Here is a 27,654-nt window from a genome sequence, read left to right on the forward strand (position 1 = left end):
ATGACTGGGTATAAAATGAGCATCTTAGAGGGGAAGAGTGTCTCAGAAATGCTTGGGTAGAGGTTGACTAACCTACAAAAAAATTGTGGAACATTTTCAGAATAATGTTCCTCAGCATAAACTTATAAAGACTGAATATCTCATCACTGACAGTACATAAAGTTTTCATAAGATTTGAAGTATCTGGAGTATACTTAGTAGTAGAATAGTCGGGTGCTAAACTGGCCTACTTGCTTCCAACTCAGAACTTTTTGAACCTCATGAAATGAAAAATTGCAAATCATTGCATTTTGTTATGGTTTACTTTTTATACAGGTCTTATCGCTTTGCCAACACACACTCACTCACTGCTGTTCAGGTACAGCATGTTTCACACCATGGGACACAATATTTTCATGGTTTTTATATATATTTATGTAGAAATCTCAATAATTGCAATTTAGGTTAGGTGCAGTTTTTTACATTCTGAATAATCAAATGTTGCCCTCATGAATGACTTACGTTTTGAGAATACAATAAACATTATATATTCCTATATAACAAGTATCTACATAAATAATATGTAAAACAGCACTATAGTTATTAGAAAGTTTACCATTTACTTTCATTCTCACATATATAGTGATTATACCGAGTCTATGCCCAGTGCTACATTATTCGTATTTATCAATTTTTCTCATGTACAGTACTGTACAGTGGCATCATAAACTCGGACTAATAATCCGGGATGGAACAATGACGTAAATGCTACTAAGGCGAGCTAGTTCATTTGCTGCCTTCACTGACTCCGGTAACTCAGTAGAAAACAGGTTTATATTTTCAGGTTTCTATTAACCGGATATTATAATGTATGCATATTTGAAACAAAAACAAAAAAACCTTTAGCTTTTTCAAAAGCAACAATTTTTATATGACACTGTGAACCACAATAAAATATGAAATATTTATCGATGGGTTTTCACTCTAACTTTTCATAATTATGTTTTTTTTTCTAAATGTGTTGAAATCTTCATATTCCTGCCATATATGCCCGCTCCAGTACGCGACCCTCCACCTTCTAGTTGTTTGATAATTCTAGGTTTTTCTCTTGCTAATGTCACTTTAGCATGCTTTCATTCTTTCTGTATTTATAATCACTTCTACTGTATAAAAGAAAATAGATTTCAAAATGTGGAGCTACATTCCATGTCTCTCATCTCTGAAGTATTCACCCAAACAAACCAAACAAACCCGTCCATTCTTGTGTTTGTCTGTTTAGAAGAGGCTGTACGTGAATGCATCGTTTTCTTTAGCTAGGTAGCTTTTTAGGTGTACTGCGCATGTTCCGAAGCTTCCGGCTTGTCCACTCCTTTTTCGTTTGACAAACCGCGTCGTAGTGGGTGGCGAACAGCGTGTAGCAGTGATGTCAACAACATTGGTCAGTGGGTCAGCATATTCATTTATTTTATCCTTAACGAGCAGTTACCGAGCCTCGTGCTCGCAGGCAGCTATCGACTGGAGTTAATTTGTGCAGGTGTATTTTTTGACGAGGGTAGTTAAAGGTTAAAGGGGGTAGCTTACTGTTAACGGTAGCTCCTCGTAGCTAGCATGCTAGCAGCCAGAGGAAAATGAGATTGATTTGCTTACAGTACCAACTGGAGCCCACAGAGAACGAGGAAACACCTGAGCTAGAGCAGGTGAATTTGGGCTCCGTGTATTTAATTTTGTAAAAGGATTGCTTTATTGAGTATTAAACTTCACACAAACAGACACTGGTTAATATTTGCGGTGCTGGGTGTGTTTTCTGTTGGAAACACACGAAAGCAGGTATTTTACCATGGATAACATCATCATCCTTTTTAAGGGTACGGCTAAATAAATTTCTCGGTCACGTAACGTGGTGATTTTCTGTCGTTATTGCGGTCACCTCTTCCAGGTTTCATTGATTTCGCTAAACTTTGCTAACAGCGCCTCTTTGGATAGAAAAGGAAAGCGAATATGAGTCAGCGACTGTGGAGAAAGATGGTATTGCAGCATATGATTACGGAAAAAAAAGGTGAACGCAGTAGCCTTTTGTTGTCCTGGACTATGTGACAGCACTTGTCAGGTGATCCTTGTTGGTGTAGTTGTCACAGTTTGTGATGATCTGCCTCACTTTGTCATAGTGTGCACACAGCATGCCACTGGAAGATGTGGTTCCCATTCCACCAGAACACCTTTGAGTTCACAAGCTGAAGTGTGTCTTCCCTCTTGTCTCACTTTTAGAGAACATAACACACCATGATCACCAGTGAGGCAGCGAGACTCGAATTCCAGGTCAAAGAGCGCAAACACAAGGATCAGCTGAAGAGATGTTTATCTTCTGCTTTGTCTGCAGACCTGAACAGGTAAGGTGTCTGACACTGACTCATAAAGCTCAGTGTTAAAGGCTGGGCTTTGACACATGTGCAACAAGTTTTCATCCAGCTGTCCAAGGCAGTTCCGAGCTGTCAAAGGATAAAAATTGACCAGTTCTTGTGTCCAGTAATGTGAACTTGTAGAAAGAGCTGATTAAATCAAACAAAAAAACACCACTTTTAGCTTAATTAATTCAATATCAGATTTTGCAAAGAAAGAGAATCTTCAATTTAAGATTGAGAAAAACAGGGAAAGAAAATGTCACTGCAGTACTTCACTTTTCAGGTAAAGTGTAAACCTATCCCAGCTGCCATAACGCGAGAGGCTGGGTACACATTAGACAGTTCATCAGTCTGTCACAGGGCTATCACATAGAGGCATTCAGCGATTCATACTTAAGTTCACACCTGCACCCCGTTTATAATCACCAATTAATCTGATCCCACTGCCTGCCTTTGGACTGTGGGAGAAAGCTGAAGTATCTGGGGAGAACTAGGGCTGTGCGATATGACCAAAATCTCATATCCCGATATTTGAATTCTATCATCCAGATAACGATATAAATCACAAAAATGTAACATTTTCTGTAAATTCTGTGACTCTCTGGCAGCTCGACTTGCGGGAAGTGTTTCCAGCTAGGCGTCGCGTACCTGGAGTCCAGTGTTTTAACAATGTATGAAACTATATATTTTTAGACATAAGTTGTAACGGCCGCCGTTTTCTTTGTATTTATTACACGGTGTGCTGCAGGGAAAAGCCTGTTCTAACGTTTGAGTCGAAGGTTTATTTTTTAGCACCTGGTGTCTTTTTTTTTTAACTTCTCATCCGTAAATAATCTGCTCTTTCACGTGATTCAGTTTATTTTGAAAAGTCTCAACAGGATCTTGAGCTTTATTGTGAAAGGTTTATGTGGAACATAAACAAGCGGACACGCGATGGTGTTACTATCGTTGTTGCTAACCACAACGCGTAAAAACAGGCGCTTGTCCGTCTGTAGTGTGGTTATATTAAATATAAGAGAAAGAGAGAACTTTAAGAAATTAATATAGCCACTACAGTGACCATCAAAACAGTGAAAAAATATTGCCATAAACAGTTTATTTTGCGACACCACAAAACAAACAATAGCATAAAATGAAACGATAGACTTTTTATATTGTCATCCGATATATATCATTATATCGAACAGCCCTAGGGAGAACCCATGCAGACATGAGGAAAACATGCAAACTCCACACAGAAGGGCCCTGTCCAGATAGCAGATTTGAACCCAGGACCTTCCTTTAATGTGAAGCAACAGTGCTAACCACTATGCCACCTTTGTATGCTACTTAAAAAATATTTCTAAGATTTAATTAAAAGCTTCTAAAAAAGCAGCAAAATGTGGTTATAGAAAGTAAAGCTGAAGTTAAAATCTAGTGTCTGTACCTTAATAACCCAGGCTAGATTTTCTGAATGTTCAGTAACACACACACACACACTCATAGCATTTAAACCGATTGCACAGCCTGTCAGACAGCTTTATTGATTAAAGATTTGGTGTCACACTGAGATATTCATCACCATAACTGAGAAAAAAAAACTTTTTAGCAGTAACTCCAGTGCTGTTCAAATGTTAAGAGTATAGAGCTGGTTTTCACTCCTGTATTCGTTCGTTCTTTGTGAAATAGTAACCCATGTCATCTGACATATTGACAGTATTTCTTTGTCTGTTGGATGAAGGCGCCTGACATTTTCTTGTCTTTTTAACAAGCTTCATTGGCATATACGTTACCTACATGTACTTATCGACCATTTTGACACAGTCTAATAAATGATGTTGTTTCACAGCCAGTGCTCTTTTGAATCAGGCCAAGTTTTCCTTTGGGGGAAAAAAAAGATTGCTTTCCAAATGTCTCTTAAACGTGCTTGGCTCCATATTAGAGTTATAATAATAAGAAATGACAGAAGTGTATTTGTAAAAACCATAATTATTCATGATGTGTTAAAAGAACACAGAAGCAGAGGAATTATTGTTGAATAACCTCTAGAAGGTACAATGTTTACTATATTTACTTACTTTCAAACTTGCATTTAAGAAATGCCTGCCGTGGGTAGAGCTTTTCCTCAGATAATAGGATCAGTGGATCTGGAATAGAAAACTTGGTGCAAGCAAAGTTGCACTAGGTTTCACAGATAAATGGAAACTCTGGGATGTGGATCTCCTTGGTGCATGGACAGCATTTCTAATCAAAGGGTAATACAAGTGGACACAGCACCGGAGTTTGAAGTCATAGTGTCACAGTTGGCCATCAGCTGACTGGTTTCTGGATCATTGGTTATTGAGGCTGAATGAGATGATAAGACCACCTCAGGACTCTGCTTGTGTTGTTCTCAAGTGGAAAAATGGGCCATCAGATGAATCTTCAGAGCCTTGGGCCTTTTCTTCATTGTCTCCTTTCTGTGTTTGTTTTTAAAGATCAATGAAATACGAAACTGTTTCCCAACTTTTGTTGTTTTATTTATTTTGTTAAACACCGCTGTTAAAGTGTTGTGATGTGTTTCCCCAGGCTACTGCAGGAGGAGCTGGAGGCTGATGTTTCTCTGTATGCTGGCTCTGGCTCGATCCGAGCACACAGAGCTGTATTGTTGGCCAGAGCTCCTGATGTCCTTCAGGGACAGACGCACAAAGATCCCATCATCATCCATCTGCCAGACTATGAGCTGTCTGGGCTCAAAGATTTCCTTAGGTAGGTCATTTCACTGAGTATACATGAAACCTTTGCTCTACATCTGCTTCCTTGTAGGGGTGTTATGAGACGGTAGTTATTCCCTGATGTGTTATCTTTGCTGCTTCAGTGTCTGTCTGACAGGGGGCGCCAAGTGCTCCATATTTATTCTGAAGCGCTGTAATCTTGATTCAGTGAGCTCTGCAAATGCTGCAGCTATTGAATAATAAATTACACTGCTCATTTTCAAGTTCTTGCTGAGACGCACAAATAGCAAACTGAGTTTTAATCAAAGCCTTGCAGCGCAGGCTTTGATCCAATGAATGGAGTCTCATTAGCAAATTAAAATTAGGACAAGAAGCCTTCCTCTTACGACTGCACTGCCACAGAAATGAGAAGTCACTTTAAAACTTCTTTCCCAGCAGCACTACTTATTCTATTACCTAGTTCTGGAAGACGTTCTTAATAGTTAGACATAGCACTCTAAATAAGGTCATATAGAAACTGCTGCTACTGAAAGGGTTCAGCTTTGTTTTGTTTTTTCCTGCTATATGTGGTAGGTGGGAAGCAAAAGAGTGATGTTTTGTGGATGGTGAAATTTAAATGAAACCTCACACTAAACCTTATTACTAAAATGAATAAACTGCTCAGAAATCCTTATGAAAATGTCCACCGTTGTGGTGGTGCAGGAAAAAGTGATCTGTGCAGCAATGTCACCAAATTTGTTCAAATTTTAATTAAACTTAAACTCATCCTGTGTGTCATTTACAGTGTAGCTAAGCATGCTAGTTAAACAAAGAACTCTAAATTTTATATATTAATTCAGGAGATTAAGGGAAAGAAAGAGGTGGGGAGAAGCAGTATTTCAGGATGTTTATTTCGATTAGAAGACTCGTCAGAAGTCTTTTAAAATGTTTCGGTTATTTAAACAAGAAATAAGGACAGTGGCTGAAAAAACACAAAAAAATGGATAGGCAGAAAGAGAGGGAGAGATCACTATTCAACATGCTAAAAACATGAAAGAAAGAAAAAATGTTTCCTAGGCCAACATTAAGTACAGAATAACTCTTAATCACATCTATGATAAAAAATTATGTAACAACAACAGAAAGTTGACGCATACATAAACTGATAAAGTACAGAGGATATCTTATAGCACTGAACTGCACCTCAGTCTTATAGAGTGAGGACACGCAGCGAGGAGGGAGGCTCTCGTGATAGTCAGCTCCCTGTTTCTGCATCTGTTTGCACTAACTTAAAATAGTTAAAAACAAGTAAGGACAGTTGGTTGTTAGATTTGAATAGAGGAGATTACTAAAGCCTCATTCATTACACCAGCAAAAATGATACGTTTTCGATCTTTAAATGGCCACTGGGAGCAGCAGCAGTGAGCAAAAAATGAATATACTTTCAAGCATGTGGCTAAAAATTTGCATTTAGCTGGTAACACCTAGGCAAGGTTATTATAGTGAAATAAAACAAAATGAGGTGTGAAAAAACATTTTACTCGCTGATATTATATTGTTTATACACTAAAATAAGTATATATAGGAATGTCTTAAGTTGTAGTGTTTTATAGTTTGTCTAAATTTGTTATGTTTGCTTTGTTGCTTTTCTTTGAGACTCGCATGACAAGCAGTGTTGTGTCTGTATTATATTTCTGAACTTCAATTAAAAAAAAATTGAACCAAAATGAGCAGATCTCATTTAAGTGATTAAGTGATTACACCATCCAGCTGACTTGGTAAGACGTAAAGAGTTTTTGTTTTTTCTTTGTTTTTGTTTGTTTGTTTTCTTTCTGGGGGAAACCACTCAGAAAATGTCTGCTTGGTTCGTTTTTCTTCCTCTTTTGTTGTTTTGACTATGACCGTGACTCAAACTGATACAATAACACAATACCCAGAGCAGAGCAATCGCCTTTCAGAAGGTGTTAGGGCAGAGGTCTGGCCTGCTAGCCTCTTTATTAAATGCTTCACTGAGCAGGAACAGCAAATTCGGCACACTTTAGATCGCCTAGCTGCGTCAGATGAGACTGTCATTTTAATATGTATGAAAGATTCTTAATTAAATTTAGTCTTTCTCCCCTGCAGGCGAGTGTACACAGCAGACCAGAGCATGCGCTCGGCTCCAATAATCCCAGATGTTGAGGGCTCCGTGCCAGAAAGTACTCTGCCTGCTCCCGACACAGCAGACCTTCATAGATCCACTAAATCAGGTAAACAGATCCAGCCTCTTTTCCATGAAGGGTTTATTTCAAGTTATGTGACGGCTCAGCTGCTCAGCAACTCTCCCGCCTCCACTTTCTTCCCATTATGTTATCTCAGCCATAATCCACTTAAGAGCTAATCGCTTTGAGATCCCTGTTGTTGTTGGTAATTACAGCATGGCCACGATGTGGTTAGTTCATGATTTTACTCTGCTTTTATATTTTACAGTATTTTTAACTTGGTTTACTGAGAGCTATCTCATATACACACATTCTGTGTGTGGTCTCAGCAGATTAATATAAGCCTAAAGCTTTCCTCTTTTTTTTCCACCCTCCACTTCCTGTCCTTCCTCATTATCCTTCTCAACTCGTGTGCAGATGCTGTTGTTCTCGAGCCAGCCTCTGGCCTCGGAGCTGACCTGCTGGATCTGTACCAAAGGGGAGAGCAGTGTGACATTACTATCCAAGTAGCAGATCAGGTCTTTTCCTGCCACAGGTAGATCTATTCATGGCAACATTTTCAGCCATCTGTATCCAAACACTGGGAATAAAAAACGTTTTTTTGTAGCTCAATTTACAATTATTTCTAAGCTTATATGATCATATACAGAAATTACCCTTTTTTCACCGTAACTCAAAACGTGTAAAATTATATGCAGTTTGAAGGAAAACAAGCAAAGATTAAACCACTGGGCGGTGTTATATGAATGAAAAAGTGAGGTGACACTGTAAGATACAGTTAAGTTAATTCAGGTCATTTCACTGAATTAGAGTTAGCCAAAAATCGGTGCAGTATTTGGATCGGATATTGTTTGATTCTGACTCAGAAGGCTGAATTGGGCTGAGCTACGTAGTGTCTGTTTTATTCTTTGTTCATTACACCACAGAGCAGCAGCAGCAGTTCACTAATGGCTGGCTTGAGAGCTAACATAGTATGGAAGAAGGTAATACAATTTAGAGGTATTTCACATCTGCTACCCCAGCAGCTTTGCTTTGTCTCTTTGCAGCTGTTTTAACTGCAAACTCCAACCAAGTGACTGAAAGCTCTGACCATGGTGCTTTCTTTGTCAGCTCCTCTCTTTCTCCATATGTTTGGTTTCAAATTTTTGGGAAGCTTAATGTTATTACTCGTTACCTGTCTCTTGTCAGCTGTTCCCCACAGGTGAGGCTGGAAAGGAAACAACTAGGATGACCATAAAATAGTATGCAGTAAAGACTCACTGAGCTCAAATAAAACTCGAGCAAATATTTTTGTTGAATAACATGAATTAGTTCATGTTGTCCTTCATCTTTGTCTGATGTAATTTGTTCTTTTAATAATAATTACCAGTCCAATGTTCAGTCCAGCAATATTGAAGTCAAAAATTGCCTTGGTATATCTTTATTTGCCTTATTATGTTCTTTGTTTCCTCTGATAAATTTCCCATAGATTCTCTAAGTGTTATGTGTTGATGGGATTGAATTTAAAGCGCCTACGTGTGGTTTCCATTTAATCTTGGTTATTTTTTGGTTCACAAAACATCGGAGGCAGCGCCTCACTTCAGCACATCACAGACACATTTATCAGATGTTAAACAATAAAGCGCTTGTTGACTCATGCAAATGTGAAGCAGCGGTGGTGGGCGGTCATTCAGCAGTGCAGAGGTTGTAGTAGCTATGGAGACAGGATTTTCCCAGCTCCTGCTCAGGGGACCCATTAGTCATAAAAAGCTCAGCAGAGAGGAGAAGCTGGGCTCTTTTTCTTTTTGTTGTTCTTTTTTTTTGGGGGGGGGGCTTTCTGTGTGGAGTTTGCCCGCTTGGTGTTCTCTGGATACTCCAGCTTCTTATGGCATGTCCAAAAACATGCATGCTCAGTCAGCTGGTGATTCTTAATTGGCTAAAGGTGTAAATCTGAAAGTGAATGGGTGTCTGTTTCTGTCTGTTAGCCTTGTGATGGACTGGGGACCTGACCAGGGTGTACCCTGCCTCTTGCCTAATGAACACATGGGATAAGCTCACCATGACCCTGGATTTAATGAGTGGTGAAGAAAATGGATTAACTGTTAGAGTTCAGCTGTAGTCAACCAAAAATATTTGAACCCCTCAAACTGTACCTACTGTTAAACCAATTGACTGATGACATATCTTTACCTTAACAAAATCTGCCAGAAGCATTTGTGAAACAAACTGCCTGCTATCCTATTTAGCCTAAGAAAATCAAAGTCATTAATTAAATGTGTGGTTTACCACATTTAGACTTTATTTTACATGCCACTAATATTTGATAAACGCTGCCATAAGACAAGAAAGAAAGCAATGTGGACTCAAGGGTGTACAGTAAAAAAGGAATTTATAGAAAAATCTCTCGTGTCTTTAATGCCTTTTATAAATATTCTAGTCTGGTGTATTTTTACACCAGTGATGGTACAGTGAGGTCAGAGAGAATAAAAATAGCCTTTAAAGATTCAAGAAAACTCAATTTCTTTTATTTTATTTTTTTCTTCTTGCTTGTCACTTCAAAGCTGCTTAAGTGCAAACAATTTCAGTTGCAAATGATGTGAAGAATAAATGGTAGGTGGCTCTCTGACATGCAGCTGTCTGCTTTATTGGGTTTCTAGGGCAATCCTGTGTGCACGATCTCAGTACTTCCGAGCAATGCTTAGCGGGAGCTGGATGGAGAGCTCCAGACAGTGCATCACTCTGCAAGGGTAAGGCCAGTACATCAGCATCACGTAGCAGCAGGACATAGAGATCAATAATACACCTCCACTTCTGGTCTAACGTAATTTCTGAACTGTGCAGTTGCATATAGAGCATTAATTATTCATGTATTGCTACAGAGGTGGCTCTGCACTGTATGTGGTTTCACTCACAATGCCATGTTTAACTCCACACTTCAAAAACAGACACAGCCAGTGTGCTGTCAGTGAAATCTCATATAGTTGGCTCAGATTTCAATCAAGCAAAGTTGGAATGTTTCCTCTGCAAGGCACATAAATGTCTTCTCATCCTTTTCCTCCTGAAGAGCCCCCGCTACCACCCGCCCACTCAGCATCACCATCACCACTCGCATTCTCCTTCTTTCAGAATGACAGAGGCAAATGAAGCCCATTTTTCCCTCCGGGGAGAGACGTGTCACACACCTCAGCATTACTGATCTAAGGGTAACGGGGAAGACAGAAATCAGAATAGAGTGCCTGCACATGTAGGGGAACCTGTGAGGCCCGTATATTGCACATGGATCGAGTGCTGCATGATAAATTGATTTTTATTTACTGGCTTATTTGGCTTTATAGCCAAAGAAATGTGCATAGATTGAGAATATTAGAGTGAGATCTGGGGCAGTTTCGTTTGTTAACCTCCAATTCAAGGCTTATAAAGAGTTTGTTTTAATCTTTTTAGCTTGGGGCCAGATGAGATGGAAATCTTGCTTCAGTTCATGTATGGAGCCATTGTGGATCTGCCCAGAAGAGCCAGTGCCAGGTATTGTATGTACAGGGAACTGACAGAAATAAAACTCAGAACCAAGAAAAGATGCTGACGTGGATGTGGTGTCTGTTGTTCCACAGTCAGGTGGTGCTGGCTGCAGACATGCTGGGTTTGGAGGGGCTGAAAGATGTAGTGGAAATGGTTCTGACCCGAGACTACTGCCGCTTCTTCCCTAAGGTGAGCTATTGACAAGCAGAGTACTTTGATGGATGGCTTTCATGGACTTGAATGAAAATGTCATTAAAACCAGCATGTCGTTGAAGTTTGATTTTTCAGATACGTTGAATTTATGATCACACGGCAAAAAATAGTTTCAGCCTTCACACACAATCTTCACACAGTCATGTGTCTTCAATGGCCTCAGAAAAGTCCCTAGTTCTAATGCAGGATGTGTCCTTTTTTAATGTACATAATAGTATGTGGCATCATGGATTTAAAAAAAGAAAAAAGTTTTTGTGGTCTCCACACATTTAGCTTTACGTGTCCTTAGAAAATCTCTTCAAAAAGGTAATCATCTCTTGTTTTCTTTAGTCTCTCAGTACTGAATGCTACTGCATCCTAAATGAAACGGTTTGAAAGCATTTTATATATTTGTATTGCTGTTTGGTTTTTTTCTTGTCTGTGTGCGGTTGCAGCCAGCTGATGGAGTTCAGAGAACAGTCCTTGAGTGCCTCTCTTTCACACATGCCTTAGGTCTTCAAAACCTCCATATGCAGTGTAAGCGGTAAGTGTCTGCACTCAGCACCGTTTGGGCAATTTAACAAGACTCCCACACTTTTGGAAGCTTTCTTACGGCTTACAAATGCATATACTCACAAGGTTTCAGAACCCAGAGGGTGAAGCATCTCTCCAAAGAATGGACTGCTGTGTCTTCTTAGCCTGGGCCTGGCTGGAGTCTATTCAGTGCAGATGTCCAACTCCAGAGTAGCAAATCACACGTATAGACTCGAAGGTTCCCGCAATGGTGTTTCAGTGTTGATCCATCGTGGTGTCTGTTAATGCCAAAACTCTCAAACTTAGAATCAGTCAATATGAGATTTTGTTTGTGGCTTAGCTCACCTCTTTGGCTTTGTTTCTCGTCCTGAGATTTGTTTGAGACTACAACTACACAGCATTCATTTGACAGATCTTTTGCTGATTGGAGTTATTCTAAATAAAGTAGTTCTTTATTTAGCTCTTTCTTTATTTGTTACAAAGTTTATTTTCAGTTTTGATTCATTGTTTACTTTTGATGCTTCTAATTGAGCTATGGCTTCGAGTGATCCAGAGCACTGCCTTCTTAGGACCTTCACCGAGCTGTGCTTGACGCCAAGAAAACAGGAATTTGACTTGTGACTTTTTCACAAATTTATCTCATAATTTATCTCATAATTGCCAATGCATCATTCATAACTCTCATAGGAGTTAGACCTATGCACAGGATACGTAATACCAGGGGACCTGGGATAATTTTTAATTATTGCAAACAAATATGTGATATTTGTCCCATGCTAGGCTTGTGTATTTATAATTTCAGTGTAAGTTACCAACCTCTAAATATTAATGCTGTGTGAATTGATGTCTGGGTGTCTACATTTTTTGTTCTGATTCTGTGCTTCCCATTACAGAGCCTTTCATGGCGTGTTTCAAACTACCACAGTGCTCAGTAAAGACGTTTACTTTGGCAACCAATGAAGCAATCACATCATCACATGAGAGTGAATGAATTTTGCTTCAGTGGAACAATGAAGCTCAAAGAAATCCGGTGTTTTGCACCAAAACAAAACACCAGTTTTACAGCAGATATTACATATTTTCATTCTGCTCTCGGATTTTATACACTTCACATGCGATGCGCATCTAAGTCTTTTTTTTTTTTTTCAGTTTCGCATCTGATACTACTGCACACTGTGGTGTTGCACTCTGCAGTGAGTGGGCAAGAATCGTGTGAATGTAGGTCAGAGGAATCGGATGTGTTGAGGGAGGCTGTGAGCTGGCTGTGATGGGTCTTATTTGAAGTGGTGTGTGTAGATGTAAGTTGTGGGGAGGAGGGGCTGCCCTTACCCTGTTGTGTCTATTGAGTCTGATGAGTCACGCGACTGGGATGGTGAACCGAACAGTGCTGTTCTCTGCAGCAGTGCGTTACCAAGCCTCTCATGCTCACTCAGTCATTCATTGTTTTTTTCTTCCCTCAAGCAACACGCTGCTGGCTGATACTCAGAGCCTCAGGGTTACGGTGCAGAGAAATTATTTAGGAATAAGTGATAGAATTGCTGAAATGAAAATTAGCCATCCTATTAATCTCTAATATGTCATTTTAGGTGGGTTGCAGAGCATTTTGTGAAAGTCTGGTGTGAGAGGAACTTCTCCCTGTTGCCACCTGAACTCCACAGAGCCTGCCTAACAGCTGTAACTGAAACAATGGTAAGTCTGTCCCTCCCAGAGTCTGCAGCTGTAATTATTCATATAATAGATGGTCATAAAGTATCATCAAGCCGTGTTGTTTGGGGGTTTTTTGTCACAGGAAGGAAATTTGAACATGATCTAATTAAAGATGACCTTTATTAAATTCTTGGTTATTAATGGGTGGGTGATTGAAGAGTATGATGCAGACAGATGGGGAGTGAGCCAGCCTTTTTATTGATAATTGAGTCGTGAGCCTGTCTTACATCACTGGGGGGATATATTGCTCATGCTTGCCAAGTACTGGGATTCTGTGCTGGCCAAGAGTGGTTGCACAATGCAGGGGAATTCCTCAATTGATCAATAGGTCCTGGGCAGGAGTAAAAGAGTTTTGTATGGAGTTGTGCTCATTCAGCTTTAATTTGTTTTGTCACGTAGCAAGAGTTTCTTTAGCTTATAGATATTTCCATGCAGACTGTGCAGAACGCCGTGACCATGCTCTGTAGAACTGAGCAGCTGATTGGCTCTCTCCCTGAAGTCAAGTGGGCCCAACAGGTGAGAAGCCTGGCCACAGAGCTGCAGGAGGAGAGCTTGCGTGTCATTGTGCAGCACTTCCCCAAAGTCACCGACACTCAGGCTTTCAAGGACCTTTGCATAGTGAGTTGGTGAAGTAGCCATACAAATACACTTTGATTTATTATGATCGTCTGGAAATGTAACAAGAAGCAGCCCCCATATTTATCTCTATGTCTGACTGCGTTACAGAGAGAAGAGTTTACTAGAGAGCCCACGCTGTTAAGGAAGCTTTGTTCAGCCATCAGGGAAGGTGTGACTGTGGATAACTGCTGTGACCTTTTCACTGCTGTGCACTCGCTTTGCGAAGATGACTTTGAGGAGGATTTTTGCATGGAGAGGCGATTGCAACAACTAGAGGAGGTGAAATGAGTCACAATTCTATTATATTACTGTATCACATCTGTGTATGCAGTTAAATGAAACTTCCTTGCTTAGTTCAGTCCATGTAGATCTGTAACATTAATTACAATCAAAGGTGGGTAATAGTAAGTCACCTAGACCACCTGAAAAAGCAAGCAAGAAAATTTTAGTTCACCCAGGATATGTTACGCCAATATTTTTGTTGACAAGTTATTAAGCAAACATTATTTTACCCTCGTATTTAATAATCTGTTAAATCAGCAACATTATAGGAGGACTAAATATTCTAACATTGTGTTTTATTAATGTACGACACCACTTAACTGTTGGTTCTTAGATTTTTCGCAGCCACTTTAAGTGGTAGGTAATGGGGGAGCACATGGAAACAACCCTCATAAAAAGGCAAGGTGGAAAATGAGAGACAAACAGATGATGTTACAGGATTTTAACGTGCAACATGGATGTTGCATTTAGCCTTTGTCAGCAAAAACTTATACAAACATACGTTACCACTTTCTGTACAATCAGCTGGATGTTGACCTGCAGGCAAAGAAGGCTACTGGTGGTAGCACTGCTAATGTTAGCTATGTTTAGCAAACTAACCTGTGTGGAGTGTTTCACGTGCCACAAAATGTGGGTTATTGGTTAAATATTTGTTGACACATGTGAGTCATGAGTTGAAATAGTTTTCAAATATACACACAATAGTTAATCTTGTCAGTCAAAATGTTCTCAGTTTTGAGATTCTTCCTTTTTAGGAAATTAGTCGCCAGAAGCATCCTTCATATTCTCTGCTTCTGTCGAAGTGTAAATGCTTGCACACAGATGCTACCACCTCATGGAGAACTACACGTGTGACAGTTTCTGCTTGGTTGAGTGTTGGTGAACTTACATGTACTCCTAGTAATCTCCTAGCATCTTTCACCAAGGACAGAAGGCTTGTAACATTCATCCTGTGCATCCAGTGTTTATTTATTTATTATAATTTGCAGTTTGTTTGGTTTTTTGTACTCACTTCACCTTTTCTCTTTAATTTTACCCAGCACAAGAGGTGTGGGGCTACAATGAAAGTTTCATGCGAAAGTTTACACAGCCTTTTTGGATTTAAATCAGGAGGACTAATGATATTACACAAAATACAATGCAAAGACTGAAACATCTAAGATGTAAGGAGGAAAATATTCATTAAAAGCATTTGGCCTGGAATACTTTGATGTCTTTAAACGGACTCAACAGTTATTAAAAATTAACCTAAGGTCTGTAGATAGAGAGCACAGATGTCTGAGCAAAGCACTGACTTTGCTTATCCTGTGCAAATGCACTGTACAAAACACACTCTTAATCCTGTGACTTTTGGACATTTGGTGAAATATTTTACAATATTTTTAATTAAAAAAAATTACAGACATGACAGATTAAACATTTCTAGAGGCCCCTTGTAATATGTTTTCTATACAAAAGGAACTAAAATGGAAAAAATGTGGATTCTAATTCTGAGTTATTGGATGAGCAAGTATAGAAATAGTGGCATGTAATGTGTCACTGTTTATTTAAAGGGACTAATAAAACCATTCAAACAGGGACGTTAAGCTTGTGAGAGGACTTTCAGGAGAAAGTGACCTGGCTGAACATGTCAAAGCACATAACCCCTCTAAATACTGTACAGTACGGCACAATGGATTAAGCAGAGGGAGACTGTGACGTGTAACCCTCACTAATCTGCGTAGCCTGTGTATCTGCCAGAGAAGGGTATGTGTTGTGGGTAAGGCGGAAGAGGTGGAGATCGCTCCTCCCTACTTGTCCAGCCTTGTTTTTTTTTTTTAGAATCAAGCGAGGAAAAAGGAGTGTCCGCATCAGCCCGTGACATCACAGATTTCTCTCAAGGGAGCCCAAGTTGATTCTGCAACAGAGACGGGGAAGGAGAGGGAGGGGGCAGATTCAGCGAGCAAAGGGAGAAGGGAGGGGGTATTTGTTGCCATGGAGAAGGGTTCTTGAAGCAGCTGCTGATTCGCTTGTGCTTTAGCGCACCCCTTCCATTCTTCTCCTCCCTCTCTCCTCTGTATTACCGCCAGCCGTTCAGGCAAGAGATTTGTGCGCTACGCGGCCGGCTCTGGACCTTCCTGCTTCAGACGTTTTACGCGGTTCGCCACACGCAGGGATGGGAGACTCTATCATCCAAACACAGAGAGAGGATACTGGCAGGTAAATAATTTTATTCCATTTATGGGACCTATTATATCCAGGCACACAGAAGGTTCTTAATGCGGTGTGTGGATGTAAGTGGGTTTTTTTTTTTTTCTTTTTTTCACTCTCCCTAACCCAGCCTAGTGCTGAGGCAGTGGTTCTGCATCATCAGAGAGGAACCAAAGCTCCGAAGCATATGCTGTTGGCTGATTTAATACTTCTTGGCTTCTTTCTGCACTGTAACCTGGCCACTGCTAACCAATTTATTGTCTAGCCAGGGCTCTTTTCTACACATTTAAGCTATATTTTAACAGTGTTTGACAGATGTGTGCACAGCAGTATGGTAAAGGCACCAGATACGCCATGCTTGTTTTTTAATGGGTGTGAATGAAAGGCTGGATTCCTGTTTTTTGTCGGTCTGCACTGCTTTGCACGTACTAATAATACACTGCTTTCTTAGAAGTGTGTTGAAATGTACTGCATGAATAATATATTTGGCTGGTGTCGGTGTGTGATTATTACTGCTATATTTCTTGCCTATTGCAATCAGAATTCACTCTTGCATGCAAACATAACAAATGCACTTTTGGCAAATAGAGTAAATTTGACTTTGCTTTAATTTTTAGCAATATTAGATATGAAGTATAGAAATGGCCATCCTCTGTCTGGACGAATGCTTACCAGACACAGGTGACCCCATCAGTCCACTGATTTAATGTTTGTTTCTTTAGTGGTAAACATAGGGTGTGGAAACAGGAATTTGTGAATGAACAGAATGGCTGCTTTAGCTCAGATAACGAACGGGACATCAGGACGGCGTCATTTACAAAAAAAGAAAATGGTTCCACCTTTTCATCTGTGTTATGCTCAGATTTGAATATTGGCAGAATCCTGATTGGCTTATTGAAATGAACTTGATTTGATCCTTTTTTTTTTTTGACAGATGCGATTGATAAAGGGGACAGTCGAAGACTTGGAAAAAAGCCTGTATTCACTAGTTCACAGGTAATAATTTTAAATGGTTTGTTTCCTCATTTAAGGTCCTTTTTTATTTATTGTGGTTGTTATTAAGGACTCTGAGTTTTATGATTGCGAGGCTGCTTTAGCTCAGAGAAAAGTTGTGGCCTGTCTGTTGCATGCCATATGTCATCATGGCTTTACCCTCACAGGAGAAGGATACCGTATGAAAAGAACAGCAGATGTGTCGATAAGATAAGCTGATTGAGGCATTTCAGATAGACATTGCCAAGAGTGGTTAGGAGCAGTGGAGCTGCTGAAGATTTTCAGGAGGTGGTTTGAAGCAGTGCGAAGAGGAATGTTCAGCTGATAGATTCTGAGTGAAAAAAGACATAGAGATACATAATAGAATTCATAGCTTAGCTCTAACTATAGAGTGCTCAGGCGGCTGTCTAGATCTGAGTTGATAGATGGCATTGTTTCTAATGGTATGCTCTAGTGTTCCGTAGGAAACTCTAATATGATTTACTTTCTTAAGGCAGCGCTCTGTTTTGTGGCTTATTAATTCACTTCAGTAATACTGTTACATAACTAATGTGCTTTTTTCCCCTGCAGTCAAGGGCTATAAAATGCCCTTCATCTGCACCTGAGAGTCCTCCTGTTCATAGGACCCAGCGGGTGTCTGTAAACAGAAATCCTTCCTCTCGCAGTGCTGCATCAGTCATGAAGTCTGATGGACTTGGGGCAGCTAACAAACCAGGGGATGGTCAAACATCCAAGGCAAAGAATGTGAAGAAACCAGCAGACAGAGGTGTAGCAGCAAAAGCAAAGACAGCATCAGCTGGGGTGCCAGTTGTCAATGGCACGGGAGCTGCGGGAGCTAGACATGATATAGCCAGTGCCAATGGCCCCAGAAGCTCTCCTGGGGCTAAAGAGCATGAAAAGAAGCCAAATCCAGGTGCAAGGCCTAAAACCTCTCCCACAGGCGGCACATCTGCAAGCCAAACAGCAGGAACGAAAGCTCAAAAGAGCTCAGCAGGAAAGGCTGACAACACTGCTGGCACCACCCAAGCCCAGCCCAACACTTCATCTACATCAGGCAGTGCATCTCCAGAGAACTGTGCCAGCAGCCCTCGCAATGACACCCACTCTGTTCCAGGTTCACATTCTTTATTGACTTCTTTACATTCTGACTGACACCAATTACTGTATAGTACATCACAGCAGCCAGGCTGAAGTGTTAGTGAGTCAGCTCACTGACACTTCAGGGATAAAACTGTAGCTGAAATATGAAGGGGCCTCCAGACTAATTAGTATGATCAAAGTGGCGTTGTGGCCAGGAGGGATTTTGTGGAAGACAAGGGCAGTGTCATGTATGAATGTTGATTCATGAGGAAACAAAGTGCATGTGCCTGTCCTTGGAAACAAAACAGCAGAGGTCAAAGCCCTTTACAGCTGTCACACAGGGTGGTGTGACTGATTATTTGAGCTTTTTTTTACTGAGTGAAGCTTTAAAGAGTTGATATCAGTGTTCACAGCTCAACTGGGCCTCAACTGGTACAAATGCAGCATGTGTCCCCCTGTACTCCACCCTGAAAGCAACTGCCTGTAATGTGAGCTTAAGCGCTAAGAGCACCTACATTAGGCCACCTTTCTATTATTTCCTTCTACTCTCTTGTTTTTTTTAAATATAGTTGGAGGGATGAAATTAGTGCACTCACAAACTTCTGCTTGCAGCAGTTCTGCATGTGATCCATGTTCTTTGTTTTAGGCGCAAAGCCCAAACACCAGGCCAAGGCAGTAACCAAATCCCCAATGACAAAAGCTCCTCAGAGATCAGATGCAACAAAGACTAGCAGGTGAGTTTAACTCTAGCATTGCAGCACTTAATATGTTAATATATTCAGTCAAATGCTAATGGTTACATTTACCCCTTAGATGTTCCCATTTGGGGGCTTAGTATCAAATGACATTCAAGTAAAGTTTTAATATGTTAAATGTATCTTTTTTCTCCTCTAACTGAGCACTCAAAGCACTTTTTGCTCACTCACTCAATCATGGTCAAACAATCATGCAATGCTTTATTCTTTATCTTTAAGTGCATGCACCAACTCATGCACTGATGGAAGCATAGGGAGCAATTTGGTCCCAAGGACCCTTAAATGGTAAATGGTAAATGGCCTGTATTTATATAGCGCTTTACTAGTCCCTAAGGACCCCAAAGCGCTTTACATATCCAGTCATCCACCCATTCACACACACATTCACACACTGGTGATGGCAAGCTACATTGTAGCCACAGCCACCCTGGGGCGCACTGACAGAGGCGAGGCTGCCGGGCACTGGCGCCACCGGGCCCTCTGACCACCACCAGTAGGCAACGGGTGAAGTGTCTTGCCCAAGGACACAACGACCGAGACTGTCCAAGCCGGGGCTCGAACCGGCAACCTTCCGATTACAAGGCGAACTCCCAACTCTTAAGCCACGATGAGACTGAGCGAGTGTCTGCTGGATGTGCTTATTTTACAAATTACGTTTAATATACATGAACACAAAATTCTCTGCACTCTCACACCTCTATTTGGGTGACTGAGTTACATAAGATGACCCACTCCACCTCCTGAGCCACAGCCAGCTGTTTACTTGAAGGGTTTGGGAAACAAACAGTCACTTCCTTTTGTATTTTGGTTGCTAATAACTTTCTGTAAATAAGCAGCTTTAAAAGAAAAGTGTAATAGACAACGCTCTTCTATAACTCAAATTTCTGTGACCAAAAAAACCCACTTTTGCCACCTGCAGTACTGGAAATATGTCAGAAGGTCAAAAACAACTCAGTCACCCAAATAAAGGTGTGAGAGTGCAGAGAATTTTGTGTTCATGTATATTAAACGTAATTTGTAAAATAAGCACATCCAGCAGACACTCGCTCAGTCTCATTGGTTTCAAGCAGTCAGTATGTAGAAAACCAAACATGCATGAGACCGCATGTTTAGCAATGTAAATCTAGGGCAATTAAGATGTGCACTGCAGCACACTATTGCCTTATTTATTTCTTCTTTTTTTTTTAGGTCACATGTGGCTGTCAGGAGGATAAAAGCAACTGTGTAGTGTATTCTGACAAGCCTGTTATGGGTCTTTCAAAGGTGTTAAAAATATCGGTTTCACAGTCAGCATCACCTGACGTCTGCATCACAAGGGAGCACATTAATATTTCATTGGCTCCCCAGAAAGAAACCAACAAATCTTTTTTTCTTCTTCCTTAGCCTGCAAATACTTGAAAAATATCTTTGTTGCATTTTTGGGTCCGTTTTGAGTTTTCATCTGAGTGTGGTGTGGGTGGTGGATTGTGGTAAATGGTTATCGCTAAATTGTCTTTTCACATAAATTTTTGTGAGAAAACTGATCGTTTTTTCTGTTTTTGCTGTTAGCAATCACAGCTATCAGAGGAAGCTTCTGTTTACCTCTGCTGTGTAAATTCTCTCCTAATATCTCAGCTAAAAAAGACATTTTGACCTTGAGCCCACAGCATGTCTCAGACTGTAAAATGTCCTCTGTGTTTGTGTTCCTGAAGTCTGACTTTGTTAAAAAGCCAAGAAAAACATCACAAGGACACGAAGTAACCACTAAAAGTTCCTTGGATTTATAGTCTGCTCATGTCTCAGAAGCTTGCCCTTGACCAAATTGGAGAAATAACATTGCTGCCCCCCACTGGTGTTAAATATTAATTCATGATTTGTTTTTTTTTGCAGCTCTTCCTGTAAATATTTTTATGATGATATTGTCCCGGAGTGTTAATTAAGTATTTGTTTAAAAAAAATAATTTTCTCACATGGTTGTTTTTATTGCTTTGTCTGCCTGTTTCATCAGTCCATCCAAAAAAACTGGTGGGAGAGAAACTAGCAAATTAAAGACTGGTCCAGAAGAGAAAGTGGCCACTGCAGTGACAGCAGCAAGAGCAGATACCAAGGGAAGGAGCACACCAGATCACCATGGTGAAGTTTTAAAATCTTCTTAATTTGTCTGTCTTTACACCATTTGCATAGTATTAATGTTCTGTCCTTTTTTTTTCTTTAAGGCTCCAAACATGGATCCTCCATAAGAAAAACGGCTTCTCCCAGGAAAGAAGATGGCAAAGATCCTTCAAAACCATCAGCAACAGATAAAACAGTTAGTGAAACTCCTAAAAAGAAGATCACAAAACCCGTTTCAGCCACTGGAGTCTCTGTGAAGTCCAGTACTAAACCAGCAAAAGCCTCCTCAGCTCCTTCCAGGCAATCCTCAGTAGCAGCTGCCAAGTCTGGATCAAAGCCAAAAAGTACTACAGAGTTCTCTACAGAGAAATCTTCACCAAAAGCTGCAAGAACCTCTAAAACCTCCGCTACAGCTGCTGCTGCCTCCAAGCAATCAGAACCTAAAGGAAAAGAGGCAGGGAATAGTAAAAAGGCAGACTGCGAAACAGAGCCTGGTCCAAACGAAGGCTCTGGAGATGCTGTTGAGCAAAAAGATGTTGCACAGTTAGTACCCTCTGCTCAGCTTGCAGCACCTAGTACGCAGCCATCAAACCAGGATGGAGAAGAGTCACGTCATCTAGAGTCAAGCCCCAAGCAGAGTCTCCAGAAGTCTCAAGTACAGCTGGAAAACACTGCTGGTGGAGGAGACAAGACCAGTGACGCACCAGCAGCTAAAAACGCCACCCGTGTCAGTTCTCCAAAAGCAGACGTTTGTAAAAAAACTGAAGGCAGCAAAGTGAAACAGCCTCAAAGCAATGCCATCCCAGCTCACATCAGCGAAGATGTTCATGAGATCAGCTCGCCAAATCCCCCAAGAGACACTCAACAGCCCGTAGATAACCCCTGCAGTGTGGGAAGCACTGAAACCCCTGTAGAGGATTCTTGGAGCGGCATCCACCATCAGGTCAGCCCAGAATCCGAGACCGGCAGCACACACACCACTTCTTCTGACGACATCAAGCCCCGCTCAGAGGACTACGATGCAGGAGGTTCACAGGATGATGATTGCTCCAACGATAGAGGCGTGTCCAAGTGCGGCACCATGCGTTGTCACGACTTCTTGGGTCGCAGCAGCAGTGACACCAGCACGCCGGAAGAGTTGAAGATGTATGAAGGTGGGGCTGGGTTGAGAGTGGAGGTCCGCCTGCGTGGGAGAGAAGCGGAGACCACCAGCGAGGAAGAGGGAGTAAGGCGACGCCCTCGTTCGTGGTTGCAAAGAGATGAGGTGCCAGTGGAGGAGGAGCACTCAGAAGTTGAGGCCACTGTGACTGTAAAAAGTGTCCCTGACCACCAGCTCTTCTCTTCTGAGGAAGAGGAAGATGAGGAGGAGGAGGAAACAGAAGACGAGCGATCAGAAGTTGAAGTGATTCCAGGTCAGGGTCTGCCGCTGCCAACTGAACCCTCACCACACTTTCAGGGGATAGTCAACCTGGCTTTTGACGACGAAGGTGTGGACCAGGAGAACGAGCAACCAGACTATCAGTCATCTAACTTCCGTCGGTCAGTGTTGCTATCTGTTGATGAGTGCGAGGAGTTGGGCTCAGAGGAGGGCGGTGTCCAAACTCCACCTCAGCAGCAAGATGTGACTCCCTGTGATGTTTTTGATAATGACTCTTCTGCTCCTCAGTTCAGTAGCGCCCCTTTGAGTGACCAACAGAACCACCAGCCACATCATGTTGAAAACACAGGTATGAAGCACAAAAAACCTGAGGAGGACCAGGAAGAAAAATCTGTATTCCTTACAGAGATCCAGGACACCACGCAGAAGGAGGAAAATCACATCCAGGTAGACAGAGTGAAGTCCAGCTGTCCTCCCCTGGGCTCTGACACCAGAGATACGCCTCCCCAAGAACGCCCATGCCATCTGGATCTGCGTCACACTGAACAGTACAATGGAGGGATGAGCAAAAATTACTCCAATCCTTCAGAAAGCAAGAAAGCTGATTTACATCTAGACTTAAATGAGTCTCAGTTGACAGGGGACTCTCCTGTACATGCTGCACAATCTCCAGCAGGTAATGTATGATCTCCGGATCCTTCCTAGACCCCAAATCCAAACCCATCTTATCCCCCCACTCTCCATCAGTGAAGGTATATTTTATCCCCACAGGATTCATTTACTTTTACTTTAATTCCTTTACCTTACTTACTTCCAGTATATACCTTACCCCACCTTCAGAAAAAAAGGATATTACAAAGTGTACTAGTTTAGTAACTAGTAACAAATAGAAGTTCAAATTCAAATAAAATCTATAGTCATAATTCTTTAATAGCTAAAAACGTTCTCTCATCTCAGCCCTCTCATGTAGCTGGTGTGAATTTGAATTTGCAACATCAATATCCTTTTACAGATGGAAATTGGTCCCATCGAAACTACATCTTTTAACAACTGAACTACCTTTAGTTTGAGGCATGTAGGCTCAAACTCAGTTTACTCATCAAAGAGAAAAACAGTGTACATTTCATTAAAAATGATCATAAAATTGTATCTGCCTAAAATAATCTGCCTTGTTTCTGACAAGGCTTGTGACATAGGTTTTTCAATGCACTTTTATGTACATAAAAAATAAATTTCTTTATAATTTTTTTTCATTTCTTTTATGCAGTGGAAGAATCTTTGGCCGTTTTGAGCCACAGATCATTTGAAATAGCTGAAGGTGCTACATAAAGCATTTTAATACCAGTTTATCGATTCATTTTCTTTCGCTTGTATGATTCCTCGCACTATAAGACTATAGTTTAGTTGATCATTTTGTTATGCCAGTAATCAAGATATTTTTCATAAATCTCACTGGCTGCTGTATGAGAACATGCTGCTACAGCACCTGTTTTCTTTCTGACACTCTATTTGTGTTTGTTTTTCTGTTGGTGTCTTCTTAGGGATAAATTGCACTGTAGCATGTAGCTTGGCTTTTTCCCCCCACATGGACACTTGTACTCCAATTCTAATTGTATTAAAAGCTCAAAAATGATAGAATCCAAATTATAAACCACAAAGGTTAAAATAAGCATTTTGTCTTGTTTAACTAAATTGCTTTCTAGCTGTATCCTTCCCGTTTTGACGGATATCAAGCAGCAACCTTCAGGGCTGAAAAATGTAGCCAGAGCGGAAGTGTTAAAAACAGTTCCTCTGATAATAACCACCTGAGGCTGACTCCAAAGTCACACCAGATCAGCTCCACTGTTGAATTGAAAATAACTCTGTTGCAGACTGGATAGTTTCTGTCTGTGTGAGTGAAATTTTAGTAATTTATTAGCCTGTTACTCAGCACTACCTAACAGGTGCAGTTTATTGATACAGCTTGCTAACCAAGCATACAAACATCAGCTGATAACTTGGCACTCCAAGTCTAAATATGTTCATCTCTTGCTCAAGAATCGATGATGAGATTTAGAAGTGCATAGAAGTGCAATGAGTCCATTAACCAGTAGGTGGCATCACAGTGGCTACATCCAGCTTTTATTAGAGTATGATTTAGTATAACAGCGGTTTCTGAGCTCCACTGTTCCCCTGCAGGGTTGTTTTTTTTTTGTTGTTGTTTTTTGTTTTTTTTTAAAATAAAAGTACAAGTACTTAAAAAGAGGGAGAGGATTTAGCACAACATTATAACAATGACTGCTGCACTGAACAGTAGACATCCATCTTCTGAGCAAAAACATGGCAAAGAGACGCATTAAGAAAAACTAATGCATGGTGCATTGATTCACTTTCGTGGTTGTCACAATGTTGCACTTAAGTGCTTCTACGCATGGAAACACCAGACTGTAATAAAAGATGTTCAATGTCTTATTACATGGAAACAGATTACCTCAAATCTTCAGTAAGACTGAGAATCATGTGGGAGTGAAACTGCAGCGGAGTGATGTTTTATTTTGTTGTTCATAGATGATTTTATTTTTATTTTTTTGGTGTTAAAATGTTATACGTAGCACCTTTTCAAAATTGTAATCAGGTAAATTACTTGTTAGGGTTTTTTTTCTTTTCCTTTTTCTTCCAAATCTTTGGAGAGTAACTACCTGACTTAAAAGTCCAAATATACAAACTGTTTGTACAAAGTAGATGACACCAAACTGCCACTGCTGCTCAGAAAAGATTGTTATGCTAGGAAACGTTTCCCTGGCTTTTCTGTTCCTTTTTATTTGTATTCAAGATTGTACCTCTTTCTGACTTTTGTTTACCTTTTTTTCAATTTTGCACAGCACACATGCATGCCGTTGTTGAAATTGCTTTATCATTATCAGCACCATCCTTTATTTATGTTTTATATTTTGATTTTTCCATCATCTTCCATCATACCCAGTAGACCTGTGTCTAGACACGTAGAGGTCCATCTTTTAAGGAAAGTGTTTTGTTGTCTATACACTTCTGTTCAGTAGGTTTTGTGTAGTGTCAGTAGCCTCCTCTGTAACGTACGTAACGTGTGTCTAGAGCAGTCTTCATTGTCCTGCCATGTCTCTCTTTTTTCACTATCATATTCCTGAAAAAGAAGTCCTGCTGCACCACTTCCAAGGGTTTATCCCTATGCAACCATGAAATATTTTGTAATTATCAGTCTTTTGCCATTTTTGTAATTTGTTAAAAGTAGAGAAGACAGAGAATGTCTAAAGAAACATGGTGTTATGCCATCTTTTGTGCAACTAAGTAAAAGCATTGTTGCTCGCATTTCGGTTTCTGTGACAGTATTTAAGTCTGTTTCTTACGTCTGCCTGCACGTGAATATCAAAACATATCACTGTTACTTTCTGGCAAATGCAAAGCTCACTGGTGCTGGTAGTGCATGGCTTACTTTGTTTGAACAGGTGGATAAAGAGATGCATCCTGCAAAGCAAACCTCTGTACATTACCTTCAAAGCAACTGTTTGCCTTTTGACGTGCATATCTAAAGTGATGAGTGAGTTTTGAACTGATGAACTTGAAATTTGTGGTGATAATCATATGTGATCATCAGTATCACTGCTCGCTCACTGTGTTGTCGTCACCTGACATCACTACGGGGTTTTGTGGGGTTTGTTTGTTTTTTTTGTTGTTGTGTGTTTTAAAGGGAACAGTTGCATTAAGGGTAAATTTTCTGTCATGTTTTTTTTAATATTTTTTTTATTTTAGTTTGCAGCGATTAGTCTCTGATTTGAGTAAAAGACCTGTGCAGGAATGATTCAGTTTGTCATTGTGCAGTATTGTCAATTGTTTTTAGGGGACATTGGTTGTGACAGATTGGATCAAAGCTGCAAACATGACCGCCGACCATCCAAAGCCCTGTCCCCCATTTACGAGATGGATGTGGGGGAAGCTATTGAGCACTTTTCGGACAAGGACAGGAATGTTAAACGGCAAGCAGAGGAAGAAAAGCAAACAGGGGATGGGGATAAAAGCAGCGATTTTGCCGAGCGGGACTGGAGCCTGCTCAAGCAGCTCCTGACAGACCACGCGTCCAATTTGGGTGTCATAAACCCTGTACCTGAGGAGCTCAACCTGGCCCAGTATCTTATCAAGCAGACTCTGTCTCTGTCACGTGACTGTCTGGACTCGCAGGCTTTCCTGTCCCCAGAGAAGGAGACCTTCAAACGTTGGGCGGAGCTTATCTCACCCATGGAGGACTCCTCCACTAGCATTACTGTAACCAGCTTCTCCCCAGAAGATGCTGCTTCTCCACAGGGAGAGTGGACCATCGTGGAGCTAGAAACACATCACTGACTTCAGCGGAGAGCCCTGCCGGACAGTTGACGCCTTCTGTTTGAACTGAATGTCATTACGTTGATTTTTGTCTTATTTTATTATAATTTAAAATATCATTTTGTCTCTGTTCTTATGACTGGTGTCTTTTGTTGGACTCTACGGAACTCTGGATTCTGTTTATTTGCATTCCTCATAGTGCCCTTATTGGGCTGTTTCTCAACACAAACAGGCTTGTTATGCATGCTGACATTTTTGTATGTTTGACTGTTTCATTGGTGTTGCTTCAGAAGCTCTAGAAAAGAATAAGGGTCAGAACTATATTTCCTTTTCAGAAAAATCCTTTGTTGACAGTCTTCTAATTATAATAAGAACTGAATTTCTTAAAGAAGAATAAAATTAGCCTCATGGCTTGCATTTAGTGTCATACTGAAAATAAAAGTTTGTGTTTCTGAAAGAAATGAGCAGTGTGATTAATAACTTTGGGTCAAGTTGACTACTTTGTGCATTTTTTTTTTCAGACTACGGCTAGAAATATAAATATGCATTAGCACTTGCACGTGCCAAATTTTATTTTTAATTGCATGACAGCAAAATACGACCAGCATTTGTCTAATTTTAATATTTTAAGTTTTGAAGTCTACAAATTGGTCCATATTTAAACTTAACACTTTTTAACTTCAGCTTTAAAAAAGCTGGTATTTGGAATGGCAGATAATTACAGGAACTTTTTATTTCATGCCCCATTTAAAGGAG

The 27,654-nt window shown here is 40.6% G+C and overlaps 1 protein-coding gene across 3 annotated transcripts; it reads left to right on the forward strand.

Annotated features, from left to right (window-relative positions):
- The first annotated feature begins 1,308 nt into the window (after positions 1-1,308).
- btbd8 (BTB domain containing 8) lies at positions 1,309-27,353 on the forward strand. 3 transcript variants are annotated; one of them, XM_082523233.1, is made up of 19 exons: positions 1,309-1,425; positions 2,245-2,366; positions 4,926-5,105; positions 7,175-7,299; positions 7,669-7,786; positions 9,888-9,977; positions 10,672-10,752; positions 10,839-10,935; positions 11,394-11,482; positions 13,059-13,161; positions 13,615-13,797; positions 13,906-14,076; positions 16,149-16,278; positions 17,204-17,265; positions 17,833-18,376; positions 18,989-19,076; positions 21,085-21,209; positions 21,293-23,242; positions 26,420-27,353. In XM_082523233.1, exons 2-19 carry the CDS (start codon positions 2,260-2,262, stop codon positions 26,917-26,919), a joined length of 4,743 nt encoding a protein of 1,580 aa, XP_082379359.1. In that variant the 5' UTR covers positions 1,309-1,425; positions 2,245-2,259; the 3' UTR covers positions 26,920-27,353. The 3 variants fall into 3 exon arrangements, with proteins under 3 accessions (XP_082379359.1, XP_082379357.1, XP_082379358.1); XM_082523231.1 differs by having other exon boundaries at positions 1,309-1,417; XM_082523232.1 differs by lacking the exon at positions 1,309-1,425 and adding an exon at positions 1,432-1,676.
- Positions 27,354-27,654: the final 301 nt, after the last annotated feature.

The sequence above is a fragment of the Aulonocara stuartgranti genome (genome assembly GCF_965226115.1).
Source record: "Aulonocara stuartgranti genome assembly, chromosome: 23".
NCBI classification, from domain to species: domain Eukaryota; kingdom Metazoa; phylum Chordata; class Actinopteri; order Cichliformes; family Cichlidae; genus Aulonocara; species Aulonocara stuartgranti.

Bases quoted from the DNA above. Each gene is read 5' to 3' on its own strand.
- btbd8 (XM_082523233.1), top strand. From the start codon at position 2,260: ATGATCACCAGTGAGGCAGCGAGACTCGAATTCCAGGTCAAAGAGCGC. The intron at 14,077-16,148 runs GTGAAATGAGTC...TATTACCGCCAG, and splicing joins GATTGCAACAACTAGAGGAG to CCGTTCAGGCAAGAGATTTG. The intron at 19,077-21,084 runs GTGAGTTTAACT...CTGTTTCATCAG, and splicing joins GATGCAACAAAGACTAGCAG to TCCATCCAAAAAAACTGGTG.